At 40.8% G+C, this 22,437-nt stretch overlaps 1 protein-coding gene across 1 annotated transcript in view; it reads left to right on the top strand.

Moving 5' to 3' along the window:
* The first annotated feature begins 8,365 nt into the window (after positions 1–8,365).
* The window catches only part of Lrrk2 (leucine rich repeat kinase 2), a 138,750-nt gene continuing 124,678 nt past the window's right edge, over positions 8,366–22,437 (top strand). The window contains exons 1-5 of the mRNA XM_059247707.1: positions 8,366–8,572; positions 8,750–8,835; positions 14,379–14,488; positions 17,850–17,938; positions 20,961–21,095. Coding sequence (XP_059103690.1) covers positions 8,416–8,572; positions 8,750–8,835; positions 14,379–14,488; positions 17,850–17,938; positions 20,961–21,095 — 577 coding nt within the window. The 5' untranslated portion in view covers positions 8,366–8,415. The remainder of the gene's footprint in view (positions 8,573–8,749; positions 8,836–14,378; positions 14,489–17,849; positions 17,939–20,960; positions 21,096–22,437) is intronic.

Below are 22,437 nucleotides of genomic sequence, written 5' to 3'. Positions count from 1 at the left end.
AACTGCACTGGGGCCTGAGATCCCATTATCATGTAGTTCAGCTCTGACTCTGAGTCATGACTTAAGAAGTTATTTTATCCCCTGATCTCCATTTCTATTCCTTTATCATCCAAGTCTCCATGCATGAGATGGTGGCTCTGTCCTGGGGACTGCTGTGGAGGGTGGACATCATTGCGGAGTTGACAGTCCTCCATGAAGGTTTTGAGAATCAGGCTGGCTTAGGCTATTGTTTGTAGTTTATTCAGTGTCTCCCAGGGAGCCAAGGCATTCTGTTTGAGTTTCTGTTTTGCTTGTGCTGTTTTGTGTAAAACGTTTATCAGTGTGTTGTGTTGTTAAATTCAGATCGTTCAATGGGTTTTTCTCAGTTCAGCCCTTATTCCGTCCCTTGCTTTTATCTGTGCCCCCAGTGTGCTGGCTACGTGCTCTCCCACAAAGCTACATCCAGTTCCAACTTTTCTACCAGTAGAGTAAAAGACTGTGATTTCCAGTTTTACTTGTGTTATTATTGATATTAATTATTTTGCAGTGCTGAGGATCCAACCCAGAGTCTCACCCATACTAAGCAAATGCTCTACCATGGAACAAACCAGCCCTACCTTACTTTTAAAGACTTATTTTGAAGTGTGTGTGTGTGTGTGTGTGTGTGTGTGTGTGTGTGTGTGTGTGTGTAAGATTGCAGGTGCCTGAGGAGGGCAGAAGAGGGCATCAGATCCTTTGTAGTTGAAACTAAATAAACCCTGTCCTCCCCAAGTTGCTTTACCTTGTGGTGTTTCATCACAGTAATAGTAACCCTAAGGAAGACACAATGTAACTGTGTCCACCCCTCAAGAGCTTGGATTGCAGGTGTATGCTACCACTTGGCTTGAGATGCATTTCCTGGAATGTTATTCCCATACATAATTTATATATATATATATATATATATATATATATATATATATATATATATATATATCTCAGCAAAGTATTTGTCTTAGTTTGCTTTCTATTGCAGTGATAAAGACCATTTCCAGAAGCAACTTGGGGAGGAAAGTGTTTATTTCATCTCACAACTTCCAGGTCAAAGGGAAATCAAGTCAGGAACTCCAAGATAGAGACCCTGGAGAAACATTGCTTACAGGGTTGCTCCTCATAGCCTTATTCATCCTGCTTCCTTATGCAACCCAAGACAACGTGCCCAGGGGAGGCATGGAGAGGGCTGAGCTCTCCAACATCAATCATTTGATTAGAAAAATACCCCAATAGACTTTCTTAGAGGGCAAACTGATGGAGGCATTTTCTCAACAGAGGTTGCCTCTTTCCAGATATCTGTAGCTTGACTGAGTTGACAGAACACTAACCAGCACAGGATAAGACCATGCATGTTTTATAATATTAAAAATACCGTTATTACGTGACATTTATAACTTTTCATTACAGAACAAAAATCAAGATCTAAAACATGTACCCACATAACTTAGGCCATTTTGTATTCAACAAAGATGCCAAGAACATAATCTGGAGAAAAGAAAGCACATTTGACAAAAGGTACAGAGAAAACTAGTTGTCCATGTGTAGAAGAATGAAATCAGACTGATGTCTATCACTTTGCACAAAAGCTAACTGCAAATGATCAAAGACCCAAATGTGGAACCTGAACCACTGAAAAACTGCTAGAAGAAAACATAGGCAGTACGCTACATGATCTAGGTGTAGGGAAGGACTTTATGAATAAGACTCGATTTGTCCAAGAATTAAGGCTGACAATTGACAAGTGGGACTTCATGAAACTAAAGAACTTCTGCGCAGCTGAAGGAACAATCAACCAGGTGAAGAGGAAACCCACAGAATGGGAGATCATCTTTGCCAGCTATACATCTGACAGAGGACTACTATCCAGCATAAATAGATTTTAAAAAGTCCATAAAGACAATGAATTAAAAAATGACCCATTCAAATATGGGCCTGGAACCTGAACAGAGAATTCACAAAAGAAGAAAAAAAGTGACTAAGAAATATCTTAAAAAGAAAAAAAAAGTTCATCATTCCTAACAATTAGGCAAATGCAAACCCAAACACCTTTGGGATTTCATCTTACCCCCAGTTATCACGGCAAAGATCAACAAAACAACAGACAACCAATGCTAGAGGAGATTTGAGGAAAATGAACCCTTGTTGACTCTTAGTGGGCTTTCAAACTGGTACAGCCACTATGGAAACTGCTGTGGAGAATTCTCAAACATCTAAAACTAAATATGAGCCAGTTATATCTTTCCTTGCATACACCCAAAGGACTAGACATCCTGGTCTGCAGACACTTGCTCAGCCATGTTCATTGCTGCTCTATTCATAATGGATAGGAAATGGAAAGAAAATAAATACCCTTCAACCAACAAATGGATAATGAAGATGTGGTACGTATAAACCATGGAATACTAGTCAGCCATAAAGAAAGATGAAGTCATGAACTTTGCAGACAAATGGATGGAACTAGAAAAGGTAATACTGAGTGAGGTAGCCCAGACCTGGAAAGACAAATGTAGCTGAAGTTTTCTCCAGTCCTGCCTGGCCCATGGTCAGGACAATTTCCTCTCACCCACCAGTCCCACAGCCGCTCAGACCCAACCGAGTAAACACACAGAGATTTATATTACTTACAAACTGTATGGCCGCAGCAGGGTTCTTGCTATCTAGTTCTTCTATCTTAAATTAATCCATTTCTATAAATCTATACTGTAGCTACAGTTTTCCTGCCTGGCCCACAGCAGGACAAATCTCTCTCACCTGCCAGTCCCACAGCCGTCAGACCCAACCAAGTAAACACAGAGACTTATATTGGTTACAAACTGTATGGCCGTGGCAGGCTTCTTGCTAACTGTTCTTACAGTTTAAATTAATCCATTTCCATTAATTTACACTTTGACACATGGCTCGTGGCTTACCGGCATCTTCACATGCTGATTGTCATCATGGCGGCTGGCAGTGTCTCTGACTCAGCCTTCCACTTCCCAGCTTTATTCTCCTCCTTGTCCTGCCTATACTTCCTGCCTGGCCATGCTGATTGTCATCATGGCGGCTGGCAGTGTCTCTGACTCAGCCTTCCACTTCCCAGCTTTATTCTCCTCCTTGTCCTGCCTATACTTCCTGCCTGGCCACTGGCCAATCAGTGATTTATTTATTGACCAATCAGCAACACACTTGACATATAGACCATCCCACAGCACTATACCTTGCCACATGGCTCATGGCTTACCAGTATCTTACATGTTGGTACTCATGGCAGCAGCTGGTAGCATCTCCTAACTCAGCCTTCCTGTTCCCAGAATTCTCTTCTCTGCTTTTCCCACCTATGCTTCCTGCCTGGCTACTGGCCAATCAGCATTTTATTTATACAGAGCAATACCCACAGCAGACAAACATCATTTTTTCTGTCTGATCACAGATTACTGGCTCCAAATCTTTAGATGTGTGTACATACCCTAGAGTAATTGCAGAAGCTAAGAAAGGGAAAAGGGACTGTTGCTGAGGTAGGGACTCTGGGAGGGGAGCAATAGAGAGGGAATATCAGGGTACAAGTGTACTAACTGGGAAAATGGGAAAAAGAAAAGGAAGTTTAGTTAGGAGGGAGGTGTAGATGGAAGTTTTTATTCTACACAGTTCCACAGCTGTTCAGTCCCAAATAAACACACAGAGGCTTATATGAATTATAAACTGATTTGCCTGTTGCTCAGGCTTATAACTAACTCTTACGTTTAAATTAACCCATAGTTCTTGTCTATGTTAGTCACATGGCTTGGTACCTTTTCTCAGTCCAGCATTCTCATCTTGCTTTCTCTGCACCTGGCTGGAGACTCTGTCTCTCTGCCTTACCTCTTCCCAGCCTTCTCCTAGTCTGGTCACCCCACCTATACTTCCTGCCTGGCTATTGACCAATCAGCATTTTATTAAACCAATAGGAGAGATAAATCTTTACAGTATACAAGGGCATTGTCCCACAGCAACAGGGGAGATAAATACAGAAGAAGGAGGGTAAAATAATAGGAAAGATATCTGAAGAGGTAGTAAGGAATCATTTGTTAACTATTTACCTAAAAACAGAAATCCTATTATACACGTAAGTTTGTGTATAAATATACATCTATAGTTCAAATGAAATTTTCTCATCTAGGCTGACAATGCTACCCCCAAGAGCCAAAGACCACCTAAGAAAAACCCCAACACCAGACATGAGAAATCCTCTTTTAAATTGTTAGACAGTGTTGTCCAAGAGACTCTCAGAATGTACCATCTATGACTATTGCCTTTGGTTCTCCCCATTCCCTAGATATGAAAGGTTAGTCCCTATTGCTGAAGATAGCATGCACCTCAGAGGCAGGGGCCAGAGAACCCTGAGCTAGAACTGACCTGAATGCCTCCTTTCTTGGGACTAGCTTTCCAAGTATCAGAAGGCATCATGCAAGCTTCCAATGGACGAAAGCAGCCATCAGTCCTACCCCGCTATGATGTCTATGAACCTGAACAATGACCAGCATGGCATGATAAGCCCAAGACTTCAGCAGTTGCATGAATATCTTTGTGTCAAACAACAGCTCTGTGATTAGACTTAAGATCCACTCAACAATGGGGAAACCATACCTGGTGCTGAAAACATAGCCAACTAGCCATGGCTAATGAAGTCATGGATCTTGGAGGAAGACCTACAACTACCAGTTTACCAAACTATGGTTGGTAATCCCTAACTTCGTTATAAATATTTGTCATTATATCCACAGATAAGTGCAGTCCTCACCACTCGTGGAAGAAACTTCTCTTTGCAACAGATTTGGAGCATTACAGAAAACTACAACCAATCAAAATGTAGAGCCGTGAAGCTCAGTCCCAATGGATACATCTACAAAACACTTCGGAACCTCAGGCTTAGGGAACATTGCAGAAGAGGAGGTGGGAAGATTATAAGAGCCAGAGCATCAGAGAGTTTGCTGGAGATTGTATCTCCTAGTAAAGTCAGAAGCTACACCCATAAAGTCTCACCAATATGGCTGCCTCAACATTAGCAGAACAAGGTCAACAGTAGACATGCCAAAGTGGACGAGGGAAGGACCATACACCGCAACTCTGCACAAAAGAAGTACAAGGCGAATAAGGAATGCTGAGATCAAGAGAGATACTTTTCCTCAGGGAAGAGCACAAAAATTGTTTATCCGGTACTAATGGTCAGCCACGACAACATGCATACAAGTAGCATTATACAGACTGAGCAGGCTATATATATGTGTGTGTAGAATATATAAATGTAACATATATATATATATATATATATATATATATATATATATATATATATATATATATATTACATCCTGCCATTTGTGGAGTACTTTGTACTGTGTTACTGGCCTCTCTCTGCTCTTTCGGTGTTCTCTTTATGTAACTGTGTCAAGACCACTCCAAATAACTTGATGATAAGAGAGTACTTCATATATTGTACACACCGTGGCCTGTTTAGGGGTTTCAGGATGGAATGTGTGGAGCCTGAAATTCAAATCCAACCTGGTACCCTCTGGGTGTGTCTGCTAGCAATGAGAACAACTGTTCCTGATTCTCAGGAAGTCACTTGAGCTGGATAAACTGTGCTTCCTGGGCCTGTCCCTCCTGTGACCCCTGTGGCACTGTTTCTTCTTCTAGAGAAGTGATAGTCAAGGCTACTGTGTCCCTGGATCATGCCTAATTGAGCAGTTCTTTCACCACAGGTGTGTGAGCTATTTTATAGCCGTTAGGTCTCACTGTTTCATTAGCTTTACATTCTTGTTACTATTAAGAGACAGTATCTTTTTTGTATTCAATCTTCCTATTAATATGATAGAACCATTTATTTATACCTTTCATAGAGTTTGATCACTTCTTTGTGAAAGTTTTGTGTCTATTTTGTTAGATTTATTCAATTCTTTTTCTCAATGCTATTTCACATACAAAGTTGAATTGATCTTTATGAACACATTCTTTAAAACTTCCTGGTCATTCACAGTAAATTTGCATTTTTCTTTTCTCCAGTGATTCATTAAAACCTTTCAAGTTAATTGGTTTTGCCGTATGTAATTCCCTTCCCCCATTTATCATTTCCCTTTAGTTTATGTTTTTCTTTGATGGCAGAAAATATGTTTTAATGAATCACAAATGTTAACTTCCTGTGTTTTCTGTTCCTGCCTTTGCTGTTTAGGCAAGATTAAATAACGTTTAATATATATTTCCCCTAGTTATTTTTGTTTTGACTTTTAGCCCATCTGGAGTTTGCGTTGGTGTTTGCTATGTTTGGTGATGTCAGTTTTATTTTTTCCTTCCTCAGAAGTTAGGGAAATATTTAGTGTTATTTGATTCTCCACTGAATACTGCCTTAGTCATGGATTTCTGTCTGTAACCCTCATTTTCATTCTTGTTGACTAGGGAGTTAATGAGTCTTGGAATTTTAGTCAATCAATTAAACATGTTTAGAACTCAAGGATACTTTGCCCTAAGCTGCAGGCTTCTGGCAAACATTTCCAGTAGAGAGCTCAGACAGAGCCCCCTGTTTGCTAGCCTGGCCAGTGTGGAGGCCTACAGGTGGGTGAAGGGATTGAGGAACTTAAGGAAACATGTTGTCACTTAGAACTTTCTTTTAAAGGGAAGTAAGTCTCAATTACTGGCAAGTTTTTTGTTTGTTTGTTTTGTTTTGTTTTAAATGAGAAACGGGGTGGGGGAAGAGGGAGAAAAAGAAAGTTCCAGGTATTCATTCAGTTCTCAGAAGTTGAAACAAGTCCAGAAAGCACATAGAAGAGGGTAATTGCAGGTCTCGTAAAGATCCTAAGTGGAGAGTTTTGTTTCTATATGGGAAATTACACATATAGAAATGTAACACACCAGAGGAGCATCTCTTCCCTTCCACAACTCCCAGTTCCAAAGTTGTTATTTCATCTCTACCTTCTCCCATTTCAACACCCCCCCCTGCCCCCCGCAAGCATGGATTACGTGAAAGCAAATTCTAAATATTCTATCCTTGCAAATATAAACATTTAGAACATGTCTGTAAAGATTAAAAAAACCTTTGACAACAAAAAGAACTCAATACCCAGGCTGATGTAAACTTGCTCTCTCGTCCTGCTGAAGTGAGTGGACTGTGGACAAACCTCCAACCTGGATTTAAGTCATAGCTCTCAGCACCCCCCTCCTCCCACACTCAAACACACCCCCACTCTCCACCTCTGTGGTTCCAGCAAGCTTTCACTACCCTGCCCCACAGGTGCCTCCTCAGTAAGGAGAGGAATTCGCGTTCATTTTGAAATTATTATCAGGATGTTGAACTGGAAATCATGAAATACTAACTTGGTTTAATTGTCCTCCTGTGTAAATGACCTTGAGGAGAGGTCATTTGAAGGCCATGGATCATCTCTGTTCCACCCTTGTCTACAGCACTGTTCCCGAGTTCTCTTGAAAAAACGTTGGCATTTTCTTTTCTTTTTGGAATCCAAAACCTTTCTTCACACAAGTACTTTAGCACTGTGCCTTCCAGGCCCCTCCTCTCTTCCCCCCTCCCCATCTCTCATCTCTCTCTCTTTCACTCCCCCTCCTCTTTTTTCTACCTCCCTTCTCTCCTCCCTCTTTCCTCCCCCCCTTTCTCCCCTTCTGGATAGGCTCTTTTAGCTCTGGCTGGCCTTGAACTTGGTATGAGGCAAGGATGGCCTCAAACTTCTATGGTTCCTATCTTCACCTCCCAGGTGCTGGAATTACCAGTTGCCCATACTTCAGATCCCTCGTTTAACTTTAGACTTCTGGACATCAGTACTAATAACTAGTTCTGGCCAGGAATGACGTTCAAGGGCTGTTTCTTGCATCTTTTATTTCACCGACTATCCTGTGTTCCCTTAGTTCCATCCTTGAGAACAGGGAGCTGAATCAGAACTCCTGGATCCTGCCTTGCAAACCCAAAAGAACTGAGAGGCCTTTTGGCAACCGGAGCTTCAGATAACTAGCAAGCAAACAACTCATGCCTCCCCTCACCCAACCAGCAAAAGCCACAATCATCACCGAAAAGCCTATGTAGCTGACCGATTTTGATTGTTAAAAGCTGCATCCTTTGGGGGAAAAATGACTCCTCTCCCTATAGGGGGAACTCTTAAAGAAACCATTTTCCCCCGAAAGGGGCCAACTGGGCGGTGTCCTCTTTTCCCAACGCCCCTTTGCTATTCTTAGATCGCGGGGTGGCAGCTTTCGCTTTTCCCCCGGCGGAGTTCCCAGCGCGGCTCTGCGGCTGGGAAGGCCGGGCTGAGGCTGGGCCGGGGCAGCCACGGTCGCTGTCTGGGCGCGGCCGGAGGCCGAGGGTTGGGCCTGCAGCGGAGGCGGCGGAGCAGTGCCGAGAGCAGCCACCTCCCAGGCTCGCCCGCCCGCAGTCCCCGCCGCCGCACCATGGCCAGTGGCGGCTCCCAGGGCTGCGAGGAGGAAGAGGAGGAGGAGGCTCTGAAGAAGTTGATAGTCAGGCTGAACAATGTCCAGGAAGGCAAGCAGATCGAGACGTTGCTCCAGCTCCTGGAGGACATGCTTGTTTTTACCTACTCCGACAGAGGTAATGCCTGCAGCCCCTCCTTCCTCTGCAAACTTTATCCCGCACTTGGGGTGCTAATCTTGGGCACCCCACCCCTTGCCCTCGGGGAGGAAGGAGCTGGGATCCTGGGAAGGTCGTCGAAAGGATGCTGTGGGTTGTGACTTTGTTTTCTTCCCCCACTTCCCTCTTCTTTTCCAGCCTCCAAGTTATTTGAAGGGAAAAATTTCCACGTGCCTCTGTTGATCATCCTGGACTCCTACATGAGAGTCGCCTGTGTGCAGCAGGTAAATGGGCCTTTCCTTCTATTCTGAAGACCTTTATATGTTAGGCCTTGTGTCCCGGGTTCTCGAGATTAGCTTCAAGAGGGAAACCTTGTCGATTGTTAGCCACTACGAGCAGAGGAGAAGCAACTTTATTAACTGACAGGCTCTAGACAGTGGTAGCAGCAAAATGAAAACATTCTCTTACTGGCAAGGTGAGTTCATTAACTTTTCAAGCTATTCTAAACATTTTCCTAATATACACAGTGTTTTTAATAGGGCATTGCTGTGATTAATTCCAGCAAATGGGGCGGGGATTAAGTTATCAGGAATAAAACAGCCAAGTAAACAGCAGACTTTCAAGGGTCAGATTGTTTCCATGATTTTATATTAGCAGAAGATGGAGTTCACGGCTTTTCCTGCAGCGTACCTTGCAGTGTCTAAAGAAAGTGATGTTTCCGGAATCCCCCTGTGTTTACATTCCTACTTTGTAGCTGTTGTCCCTCAAAACGGATACAAAAAAGTGTACCTTCTAGGATCTGTGTCACAGAAAGTCCAGAAGTAGGCTAAGTAATTAAACGTGATTTTCAAAGCAGCCCCAGATAATTAAAGTGTATCTTTCAGTCAAGACAAAATTATTTCTAAAGGTACTAACTTCCTTTGGAGTTTTGTGATTTGGGGAATTGAAATCCGTTTTGTCATCCCAATACTAAGACTTATAGGGAACTCTGTGGAGGTGAAGTGAGAATATTCCTTCATATTGGTTCTGGTAACTAGACAGAAGTAAGGCTTATTTCACTCTCCGGGTCCCCCCCCCCCCCACTCAGGTTCTCACAGTAAAGCCCAGACTGCCTGGAACTGGCCATCTTCCCACCACAGCCTCCCACTGCTGTGATCACAGATGCACACCATCACACCTGGCTTTAGTTTTCTTGTATACAAGCACACTTATGTCTGCAATAATGTATTTTTCCAAATGTGAATTACTTTCTATCTGGCTAATGATTTTCAGGTGATTACCAAACAACATCAAGAGAAAGATGGAGGCAGATAAAGATACTGTTCTTTTTAGCACTCGGAGTCTGAAATTTACCCAAGGAATATGAATCATTTTTAAGGAGCTTTCTGCTCGCCACCTACAGCATCCTTCTTGCTTCATATTCAAAAGTGTCTAATTCTGGTTGCCTACACTACCAAGCACTATAATTGGTAGACTCACCCCTGCTTGGTAAAAAAAAAAAAAAAAAAAAAAAAAAAAAAAAAAAAAAAAAAAGCTGGGGAAAACTGGACCTTGTTTTTCAGTCAGCAGGGTCCAGAAGAGAGTAGCTGATCTGAGAACGCAGGGAAGTCTGGAACACATCCATTGTTTGATTCTTTCTCCTTTCTTGTCTCGCTCCTCTGTCTGCCTGCCTCTTGCTCTTGTGTCTGTCTGTCTCTGGGCCATCCCTGTCTCTCCCTTCCTCCTTTCTCTGTGCTGAAAATCAAAATCCGGGACTTGGAACGTGCTAAAGCCCTGGTTACTGACCTACATCCCCAAACACTCTAATTTCCTCCTTCCTGTCACCCCACTTCTCCCTCCCCCTCTTTTCTTCGTCCCCTTTGTCTGTTTCCACCCCTCCCTCTTCTCTTTTCTTCTTTATCCTCTTCTCTTCCTCTTCCCCCATTTCCTTTTTCTCCTTTCCCCCCTCCCCAATTCTCTCTCTTTGGTTTGTTTGTTTGTTTGTTTGTTTGTTTGTTGTCTTTTAGATGCCAGGAATTAAACACAGGGCTTTGCATATACTAGACAAATGCTCTACCAGTGAGCTAGCTACACACCCAACTGGGACATTCTAATTCCTGATTACAGAAAATGCCCAAGCGTGGGCACACTTGTCTGCAATGGCTATGATGTTGTTTGGGTGGGGGCAGGGGCAGCAAAGTGTGTTAGAAAGGAACGGCCTTCAGTTTGGTAATAGAGCAGAATAAAATCAGCACATCTGATGTTCTGTTTGTGTCTATCTGTGAAGGGCTTTATGCATATTACAGTAGTCGATTCTTACTGGAATCTCACTGCCCTTTGAAGAAAGCTGACCAATGTTTTTCCTTTGTCTTGATTCAGTTGAGAGTGAGTAGTCCCTGGGGGAGCTTGTAAGACAGTGAGGACTGAAATCCCTTCATGCCTTCAAAATCTCCACCAGCTGGTGCTGAATTCATAAGATGTGTAAGCGAGCAAGAGTCCAATGGCTCGGCACGGATCCTATGAGCACGGACAATGGCCACATCATCACTGGTCTTATCAAAGGGATGTAGAAAGGGGGTCTCTCTCTACAAAGATTTTCAAGTCTATGGGAAAGGAATATTTTCTTTTAAATTTCTTCACATAATTGGTATTCACATAATTAGTAAGAGTATCCTTTCCTATTTCTTGCATTCAGTTAGCTAGAAGTACCAAATGAAGATCTCTCCATGAATATGAGGAGTTTGGTAAGGAGTTCTCTTAAGAAATGCATGTTAAGGTTTCTTGTTAGAGTCATCCAATGTGATATTGCAGACTCTGGAGTTTTACACTTTTCTTTATCTGTGCTTCTTCGCAAATGCAGTTCTTGGAGCTCTGCTGTCAAGCTTGCCCTGTGCATTCCTCGTCCTGTCAATCATTTTCCTCTGCTCCCCAATGTTACTTCTCGTTTTCCAAGTAGTTCCAACCTTTGAAGAAGGAGAACCAAATAAATGGAAGTGTGTTAAGTGTTCTACAACCCTTTAACTTTCCCCCCTTGTTCATGAATGGGATGCTTGAATTTATAGAGCAACTTATAGCAGAGAAAAAGCTGTGTCGACCTTAACTGTGCAGGGTAAGAACTTTCTCTCTCAGAAGGATAAGTTCCTAATTGAAAGATTAATGCATCGCTTGTTACCCCTGCTTTGCTTTGCTGCTAGAGATGTCGCTTAGTCACGGAAGCGCCACTCATGGATTGCAGGCTCAGCCGCTCGGATGGATCTTTCTGCCAAGCAGTTATTGATGCTGTAGCTTTAGCAACCTGAACAAAGCAGGTTTTTCTCAGTGAGTCAGCCAGATACAGGTATGGACAGGAATTTAGCATCCTATAATGCATTTCCTCATTAGAAGCTCCTCAGAAGGCTACTTTTTTAAATGCCTGGGGGAAAAGGCTTCATAGAGTTTTTAAAAATCTCAGAAACAGCTGGTTTCTAAGACAGCTGGATTGTTAATGTCTGTTCTGATTACATAGAAGAGGGTACCAACTTAAACATGGGTTAAAAAAATGACTGTTAGAGATTTCTGTCTTTTAAAGGAAGTTGCAATTATTTGAAGGGAAGTAGTGGCAACATGAGGCAACTCACCGCTTAATTCGAAAATAGTATAGTAAAGAGACTCTAGCATGAACAATGTTGTAAAGAGATGGGACTGGAGAGATCATACGGACTTTTGTCGTTGTGAGGGGCCTCCTGTCTGCTCATGCAAACACACAGACATGTGCCACTCCCCCATAGCAAAGGAACGTCAATTTCTCACCGTGCCATTCAGCTCTTTGTATCGTATATCTTCACTCTCTGTCCAACTTTATCCAACTGCAGTCCCCTCTCCTGCACACAATCCTTGTCACTGGCTCCCCACTCATCTTACGGCTCATGAATTTTGAACTGTGGCTGGAGTCTTACCTCTGCCACATTTAGTCTTCCTTTGAGTAGTTCTGACTCACAGTCAATCTTTCTTCCAGGATTCATATTTTTTAACATGTATTATAAGTCATTCTCAGACACCCTTTCATTAATTGTGCATTTCATTACCCGTGTGCTACCTTGATAGAAATGTTCTGTTTTGTTTCTTGATCATATCGAGTATCGTTCTTTAGCACGTAGGAAGAATGGATGATGCTTCAGATTTACAGCGGTAGTGGGAAGGGTGGGCTGATCTCTGAGTTGGAATTGGGAGTTTGTATTTTTTTTCCAGAGGGAAAGAATGATTTAATGATGTTGGAGTCATATCTAATGGACTGTGCAAAGGCATTTGAAAATGGGGGCTGAAGAGATGCCTTCATGGTTAAGAGCACTTGCTGCTCTTTCAGAGGACCCTAGTCTGATTTCCAGCACACATGTGGTGGTTTCAAACCATATGTGTAATTCCAGTACCACCTGTACTTGTTAGTTTTTGTCAACTTGACACAAACTAGAGTCCTTGGCAAGAGGAGACCTCAACGGAGATATTACCTCCATCGGACTGGCCTATGAACAAGTCTAGAGGACATTTTCTTAATTAATGATTGTGGGAGGGCCCAGTGCACTGTAAGCAATGTCTTCTCTGGGGAAGTTGGTTAGGGATTGGTTATGGATTTTATAAGACAGCAAACCAAGCAAGCCAGTCAGCAGCTTTTCTCCACAGTCTCTGATTCAGTCCCTGCCTCCAGGTTCTTACCTTGAGTTCTCGCCTCAGCTTCTCTTGATGGTAGATTGGAAGCTGTAAGATGAAATGAATCCTTTCCTTCCTGAATTGCTTTTTAGTCCTAGTGTTTCTCAGAGCTCCAGAGACACCTGCTAGAGCATGGGAAAGCTGACACCACTTTCTGGCCTCAAGGAATCAGACACAACAGTGTCATACATGCACACATGCAGACAAAATGTTCAAACACAGAAAATGAACAAATCTTTTAAAAAGGCGTATGTAAGATGCATCAATAAACTCTTACACTGCACGTAATTGTGGAGAGTTTTAGGATACTTGGGGCCTCACAGTACACAGTTAGACATGAGGGGAATGTAGGGGGCACTTAGGTGTTCTGCCTCCTATTATAGCTCCTTTTCTTTTTCCAGTAACAGATGTAGGTTTAATCATAGGACAGTACTGCTCATAGGCCTCTATTACCCAAGGCCAGTCATTTCATGTTGCCATAAAAATCTCCCAGCTTCCTCCAATTCTCCATTCCGAGCCTCTTCCTCTTCTATAATCAAAATCTTGAATTCTTGGGAAAGATTATGTTAGATATTTATATGTTAAAAAGTAATAAGGTGAGAATATAGCCATTCTTGCTTAATAATTTTAGTGTGTCCTTTCAAATTGTTCTTTATTTTGTTTGATTTAGATAATAAGGATATATATTTTGTATTTATTCAGGAATGCCATAATACTTTTGTGTTCCAGTTGCATGTGGTTTGAAAGCAATGTGTGGTCAAAGTACACACCTTCTTTTCCATTTCTCAGAAAGCATTTTAGGGTTTTGTTTTGTCTTAAAATGATTATTTAAAAATGAAATAGTTATTTGTTCTGCTAAAAAAAAAAGCAGAGACTCATGATTGGCTCATTTACTACAAGCCTTTAAAAATGTGGCTATGGGGTTGGGGACATAGGTCAGTTGGTACAGTGTTTGCCTATGATACAGGAAGCTTTGGGTTCAATCATCCTTAGCATCACATAAACTGGGTGCGATGGTACATGGTTGTAATGCTAACATTTTAGATAGAAAGGAGGATCAGAAGATCAAAGTCATTTGTGGCTACAAAATGAGTTCAAGACTAGCTCGGGGTATATGAAACACTATCTTGAAAAAAAAGTAAATGTTTACTTTTCTTGCTTTCAGGTGGGTTGGTCACTTCTGTGCAAATTAATAGAAGTCTGCCCAGGGACATTGCCGAGCTTAATAGGACCCCAGGATATTGGAAATGATTGGGAGGTCCTTGGTATTCATCAGTAAGTATGACAGATGTGTGAAAATAAACAGCATTGGAAAATTGTGTACGACACCCTTTTGCCATCCAAAACCATTCTGTTAAATTCCTTCAAAGCAGATATGTTTTTCTTAAATCAATAACATATTTATCAAGATCTTTAAATTTAGATTTGTGAACTAGAAAACTAAAATTGATGGTAAAACATCAGGTGAGATGATTTTACTAACATGGTTCTACGATTATATACATGGTGAAGTGTGTAGATTTTTGAGAATGACTTAAGACAAAGCAAGATGAGCTCTTTCCTATTAAAGGTGGAACTGATACAATCCAGAGATTCTTTAAAAGTCACAGCAACTAAGAAGTCACTTCTGTAAGCATCCATTTCAAAGTCATGCTCCACTGTGTTCATGTGCACACTTGCATGTGTCTGTGCATACTAATCTCAGTGAAAGTAGACTGGCTTTCAAGAGGAAGAGAAAAGAGGAAATGAGTCCCTCTCAGCCCTCTGAAGCACAGTCTAGGTGACTGTTTACCAGCCATTTGGTTGAAGCTCTCAACAGAGTGTCTCTGATAAGACCACATGTATAGCCATAATTAGGTAAGAATTTTTGAAGAAAAATTTGTATCTAGGAAAACCTTTTTTAAAAAATAACTTAGTTTCTGGAGATTTATAAAAATATCCTCTGTCATTAGGTACCCTCACATCTAGGGCCACAGTTAGGAAGATATTTTACTTCCAATGCTACATTGCTTGAGAAAAATGTTTTATTAAAAACTGAATTTTAATAATTCTTATCAGAAAATTTAGATGGGATAGAACAGTGTCCCTGTTCTTTAGGGAGTTAGTTTTGGCTTTAGTGTTTACATGTTTCTCCGCTTCTATCATGTCAGTGTTGCTAGATTTTAGTCTCTACCCTCTCAAGAGTATGGTTTGAGAAAAGTAGCCATTTTCAAACTAATTTTTGAAATTCCTGTGTCAGTTATGTAATATTCAGTGAAGACCTACCTACAGTATACTTGTAATTATTAGTCGTTCTGATTTTAAAATTTCCCCTTTGTTTGTTTGAGATTTTTCCAGTTTTCTTCAGGTTTAGTTAATCTACAATATCAGAGACTGATGGAAGACTAACCTCCTCGTATTTCAGAATGAACCTACCATTTGGGGAGAATTGTGAAACTATTTCTTTGGGAAATATTGTTTATGTATTCACTCACCCATTCTCTTGCTTACCCCCTCAAGTCCATCCCTCAACCTCTGTTGGTTGTCTGCACTCCTGCTCTAAGTGAGATCTGGGCCTGTGACCAAGGGATAAACCCTGTTTTCTACACTAGAACATTTTGGGAAACATTTTGTAAGACCTTTTCCCTCTGTGGCCAAACTTTTCCCCTCCAAAATTGATGAATACCGAAGAGGGAATCCTGTCTGTGGTAGTCATGTGAAGGATAGTGAGAATGTTTTTACTGCTTTAGTTAACGGTGTGAACCTGCAAGAGCAGAGCCTAAAAATGAGGCAGACTAAAGTCTCATGCTATAGCCAACTTTATTGAGAACATATAATCAGAGAGTTCATACCCTGAGGGTCAAGAAGAGTCACATGAGTATAGTATAGATTCACAAGGACAAGCCACACATAACAAACACATGTTTTTCCATAGAGGCAAATAAACAAATAATAACATCCAATTGAAATGAGTAATTTGAAATGAACTCATTCTTATCTGCTATACCCCAGAAGGGCACAAAAACACGTTCCAAGAACAATTCCGTGTTTTTGGAGAAACTGAGGTCACAAGACTCTTGTCCCTTTTCTCTTGGAGTTTTCTCACAAGCAATCAGAATTCCCCTTGTACAACTCTATTCTTGGACTGTGTTCTAACAGAATGGAACAGGAAGGGGTAGGGTTAGAATGGGTATGTAGAGTTCTTAACAGTCCTTCACCTTACTATGAGACCAAAGGACTTGTTTTTTAAATATAAAAGAGGCTGTGGATGGATGGCACCAACTCTGTCTTCTTCCAACAGTATAAAACCAACCACCACCAGGCAGGAAATGGTTAAAGGTTACATTTGAAACTGATAATACAGATTAAAAGTGAGTGAATTTGAGAGCAGGTACTATAGATATAAGTTCATTATTACTTTATTAAAGTACTATATATATATATATAATATAAAGCAATATTACTTTATCAAAGATAGTAGAGAGCAATAATTTTAATATTTAAGTAGATCCTTAAGGTTATATATAAATGAATATCTTATTCAATCTTCCTATATGTTAATATATCAACATGTGTGACATATAATTCATAAATTCTTTATGACGTATCCAAGGCATCTCCTCTGGATGTGGATACTCTTTGTGGTGCTTTGTGTGTTAATGACTAAGTAGGGCCATTTAGTGAAATATAAGCAGGACTTAGCTTTTCTGTTGAGACACAGAATAATACATTCTTCCTAAGTCTTTTCACTCTTTCCACTGATGTGGGTCAATCCACAGGCCTTATGTCTAGTAGACAAGTACTCTGTCACTGTGCTACATGCAAGAATAAATGTATTGGTTTCTTTCTCTGTTTCCCCCCAACTTTACTGAGATATGGTTGATAATTAGAAAAATGTATAGATTCAATGTATTTAACTTGACACACAGAATCATGTGAAGTATTTGCCACAGTGGAGACAAATCGTATTCCTGGTTATTTCATTTACTTATTTGTATTTGTTATGCTGGTTGAGATGGAAACTGGGGCCTTGGGCATACTAGGCAAGTGCTCTGCCGCTGAGCTACACTCCAAGCCAGGCTGTAAATTTTATAAGCTTGGTTTAAGTTTGTACCAAGGGGAAATGTATCATATGAGCTTTGCTGAACAGAACAAAATACAGTAAGTGAATAGTTGAGTGAAAAACAGTACTCAAATATTGTTTTAGATGTTATCGAATCCCTGAGTCCAAACTTCCATTAACAAAAAATTACATTTAGGTTGGCATGGTGGTGCACACCTTTAGTCCTAGTACTAGAGAGGCAGAGGCAGGTGGATCTCTATGAGTTTGTGGCTAGCCTGAACTATATAGAGAGTTTCATGCCTGCTGGGACTAGAGAGTAAGAACTTGTGTCAAAATGCTTTTATTGATTTATTGACTTTGTATGTATGTGCATGTATGTATGTACCTGTGCGTGTGTTGGTGGGGGGGAGAGACATGCATGCCATGGCACATATGTGGGAGTCAGAGGACAACTTGTGGACATTTGTTCTTGCTTGTGGGCTCCAGGGATTGACCTCAGGCTGTTGGGTGTGGCATCAAGTGCTTTCCCACTGGGGAGTCTCCTTGGCTTTGCTGTATGACTTTCATTGTCCTATGATTTTGTTTTTATTCCAGGCTGATTCTTAAGATGTTAACAGTTCACCATGCCAATGTGAACGTGTCAACAGTTGGACTAAAAGCCTTAGATCTCCTGTTAGATTCAGGTGAGTGAGGACTGAAAATGCTTGATCCTCACGGTTATCTGGGTCAGTGTGTAAGCTAATCAATCACCTGTGATTTCTAGAGAGTTTTCCTATGTCTGTCTTCTCCATGCTTCCTGTTTCTCTGTCTCTCAGAGGTCACCCAGCACCTTGGTTCTGTATGTTGTTTGTGTGTCCCTCCCATGTTCCTAGTTCTAACCTGGCTTCCAAAATCTGCTCCCATAATTCACATTCCTGGTAGCTTTTTCTGTGTATACCCTCCAAGTCTTTTCTGCAGTTTGTCTTTGATAAAGCAGGTAGCAGTGTTTCTTAAGTGTTTGCTAGATGTAACATGCTTTACAAGCTTTCAAAACCTATGTCACCCCAGATAGGCATTTTCCTTATCTTTCTGGGTGAGAAACACTGATGAGCGGAGAGGTGGCCTCAGCCACCAAGTGAGTGTGACACAATCAGCATGTGACTCCACACACCAGACTCTCTCCCTCAGGTGACTTCTGCCAAGAGACGAACAGACCCAAGATGAGATTTTGAGATGGTGTAATTGTTGTGATCGTTGCCCTGATAGATGGCCGTGATTGTCAAAGACATAATCCTGAATGATTGGGAGTTTTGTTCAATGAATGGGAAGTCATTCTGAGGTCAAGAGAATTTCATGTGGTGTGCACAGCTTCAGAGGCCTTAGAAGATAGAAGGGAGGCTGCATAGGGAGTGTGAGACATTAGAGTCCTAGTTAATCATGCTAATGAAGACCCTCAGGAGAGAGAAGGTGTAAGAAAGGACCAGGGCAAAGAGGACAGCAGACAGGAGAGTCCTAAAGAGCCTTTAACTCAATTATTTAACCCTTATGCTTAGGAACTTAAATTTTTCCTTGCCTCATTTTCATTTGTCACAATTGAGCACTCGCTCCAGTGGTCCTTCCACAGTGGTGGAAATAGTCCATGCGTTGCCCAGGGTCAGAGCAAGCAGCTCTACACAATGGTCGAACATTTGACATGGGAAAAACTGGACTTCAGTTTTATTTAATTTTTATCATTCAATTTGAATTTAAATAAACCTATGTGGCTAGGGCTGCCTAGGCAGATGGGATAATGCAATGCATTGAGAGAAACGATTGAAGGGTGGTGAGAAAACTAAGAGAAGTACGATGAAACTTGCCACAGTGGAGATAGCAGCTAAAGTCCCGTGTGGGGATTACAAATGTAAGTGACCGGTCTAAAATTGCTTGAGTGCAATCTAACTTTTGATTAAGGGTCTCCCTTCAGAGTGCAGACTGGCCTTGAACTCTCTCTGTAGCCCAGGTTTGTTTGGAACTCACAATCTTCCCGTCACCGCACTCCACAGCCCAAATGCTGGGGTAACCGCTGTAAACCATTCCACCTGGCTGACCTTTTAAGTTTTAATTCAGCTGGGCCTCCAGTTAGCTATTGAGCACTTGGCAAAGTCACTTGGATTACTTATCCTCTTTGTGCCTCAGTTTTTTGATTCTTGAATTGGGGTTTGGACCTATCTTGTGAGGTTGATTAAATGTGTCATAATGAAGAGAATCAACTAGTGACTGACAAATTTGTATGAGAGAAACAATCACTATGAGGCTCAGAGTTTAGCTTAGTAGTAGAGCCCCAACTTAGCATGTATGCTGAGTTTAGTCTCCAATGTCACATGCACACACACAAACCTAGTAAAAAACTGTGTTTGTTGCTACAATCCCTATTCCATGACAGTTACTTTTGTTGACAGAATGGATGTTATTTGTGCTCCACCTTACATTAGGGCAGGAAAGTGTTGTTCTAATGCAATGGGGTCCTTTGCAGTTCTAAGGCATTGGGGGAAGGATTTAAGAGAACAATGGGTATAGCATATCCAGACTTGAGTTAGGCATGGGCTCAGGACACTGATATAGTAGGATATGTAAAGGATCTGGTTTGATGTACGTATGAATGAGAGAAGGGCTTAGAAGATTCCAACAAAGGACTTCGAGAGTCACATTTAGGTTTTAGAAATACAATGCAGGGAGTGAACTATCAATAGTTAGGTAGAAGTTGAGAAGAAGCAGAGCAATTAAGCAACTATTTCTGCATTCTCAGTGAGATGGGAAGAGGTCCTGGGTAGGCTAGGAAAACTGAGCTAACTTTTTCAGAGAGAGCTTTTGAGTATTTAAGAGCTAACACTTGAGTGGCTTGGCTCTTGATGAAATGAGTTGGCTCATGGAAAATGGAAGAGGGAGGGAATTTGGAAGGATAATGACTAGGAAATTTCTCTTGGGTAGTTGTTAGATGATGGTCTCATTGATGAAGACCAGGAGCAAGGGCACCCGCAGAATATTTAGATGGTAATTGTCAAGGGGAAAATAGGGATATATTTCAAGATTGTAGGATAGGAGGCCTAGGCTTTGTGTGTGTGGTATGATGTGCCAAAAATTATAAAAGTGTAGTAAAGTGTAGATGGAAACTTCTCTTATCTTGACTTGCCCAATAGTCCAGACAAATCTTTCCCACCCATGGTCCTGCAGCTGCTTATAAAATCATTACACGGAGGCTTATATTAATTACAAACTGTATGGCCTATGGCTCAAGCTTCTTGCTAGATAACTTTTACAACTTAACTCAACCCATTTCTATTAATCTATGTGTTGCCACGTGGCTGTGATGTTACTGGTCTGCTGACATCTTGTTGCTCTTTGGGCAGCAGGTTCGCATCTCTCTTGACTCTACCCTTCTTCTCTCTGTATCTCTGCTTGGATTTCCCACCTGGCTGTAAGCTTTCCTGCCATAGGCCAAAACAGATTTATTTGTTATTCAATGGGAGCTACACATATTCACAGCATACAGAAAGAGATCCCACAATAGTAAAGTGGTTAGGAATTTATTTCACTTGGAAAGAATTTGTTATGGATAACATTTGGGACAATGAAGCGGTCTATCAAAAATAAAAGTCCATAAAACATTCATAGGCCTCATGCAAAAATTAATGTATCTACTGCTAAAAACAATGATTTACTTACAGCACATTGTTTTCTTCAAATTAGGTAAAATCACTTTGCTGATACTGGAAGAAGAATGTGATGTTTTCTTGTTAATTTTTGATGCCATGCACACATATTTAGCCAATGATGAAGTCCAGAAACTTGGATGCAAGGCTTTACATGTGCTGTTTGAGAGAGGTATTTAAAAGTGTAAATTCCTTATTTATAAGAAGAATGGCCTGTACTGGGAAAAGTTGGATATAATTAATGAGACAAAAAAATTATCTATAATCGTATTATTTACAATGTGAAATAAGCTTTGCTAGTCTCTTAGTTTGGTAACATTGCTTCTTCCTGTTGTGTGAATTTCACTCATAAGTTATAAATCATGTGGTTATCATAGACTTCCTTCCATTGCATAACTGGGCTCGAGGTTCACTTTGCAAACTGGATTGTATGGGTGTTAAGAAGAAAAAAGAAAACTATGAAGTCAAGTACATGTTAAAATGGGGTTATGATTCTGAATCTTGTCAGACTTGAAATGGCTACAGGCTTCTCCTAGAGAACAGGGTGAATGCAGAGTGTCCTTGAGTGTTTCTACAGTTTCACAGCAGGCTCAGAAACTGATAACAAGTGATTGCATACTGTTGGAGTTGGTTTTGTCCAATCCTTTTACTGACTTGATGAGGAAATGGGTTGGAGAAATGAGCAAGTTGTTCAAGGTTAGCAGTTAGTTAGCACACTGTGGTTGCTACTGGTTTGGGGACCCAGCCCTTTGATGATCAGGCTTTGTAGAGGAGAGTTCACTGCCTATGAAGAGCATGAGAATTTCATGTGTCTCAGGCTGCCTTCTCTGCATTACATCTTGCAACTAAGCTTTGATAAGAATTGAAGGATAAAACTTGAAATTTGTTGTCTCACAGGACCTGTACTCTGTATTTCTGTTTGGGCAAGTTCTTATGCATGAAAGAGACTGTCACTATGCTCTCATAAGTGCTGTGTCCTTCCAGGACAGATTGACACAGTCTAATGATTGCTAAACAGGAGCATCTTAATCCAACGTTCATTAATACTTAGGGTTATATTATGTTATATCATGTTATATATTTTATAAATATAAGAAGAAAACAATTTTTGAATTTTTTCAGGAGTATCAAGTTCCCTGAGACAGTAATTAGTTAATAAAGTTAATCTTGTAAAGTTAGTTAATAAAGATGCTTATCAAAAATTAAAAGGACATTGTGGAAACTACACTATTAAATATAAAGATCCCATGGTATTTATCATTAACTGAACAAATTTAACCAGTTTCACATTACCTTACATGGATAGGCTGGTATACAATTGAAAACAATTAAGTTTACTCATAAAGAACTGAATTATCTAACATTTTGTTGGTACCATTCTCAACCTAACAGACTGGATTTTTAAACTTTTTTTTGAAGTTCCCACTTAATAAAATAAAGGATGTCAATTTTAAAAGATAATCTCACCTAAAAAAATGAATGACAGTTTCTGATCTCTCATAGAAAACCATTAA

This window comes from Peromyscus eremicus, chromosome 20 (genome assembly GCF_949786415.1).
Source record: "Peromyscus eremicus chromosome 20, PerEre_H2_v1, whole genome shotgun sequence".
Taxonomy (NCBI): domain Eukaryota; kingdom Metazoa; phylum Chordata; class Mammalia; order Rodentia; family Cricetidae; genus Peromyscus; species Peromyscus eremicus.
Note: the sequence above shows the minus strand (reverse complement) of the source record. Positions and strands in the feature narration are given on the sequence as shown.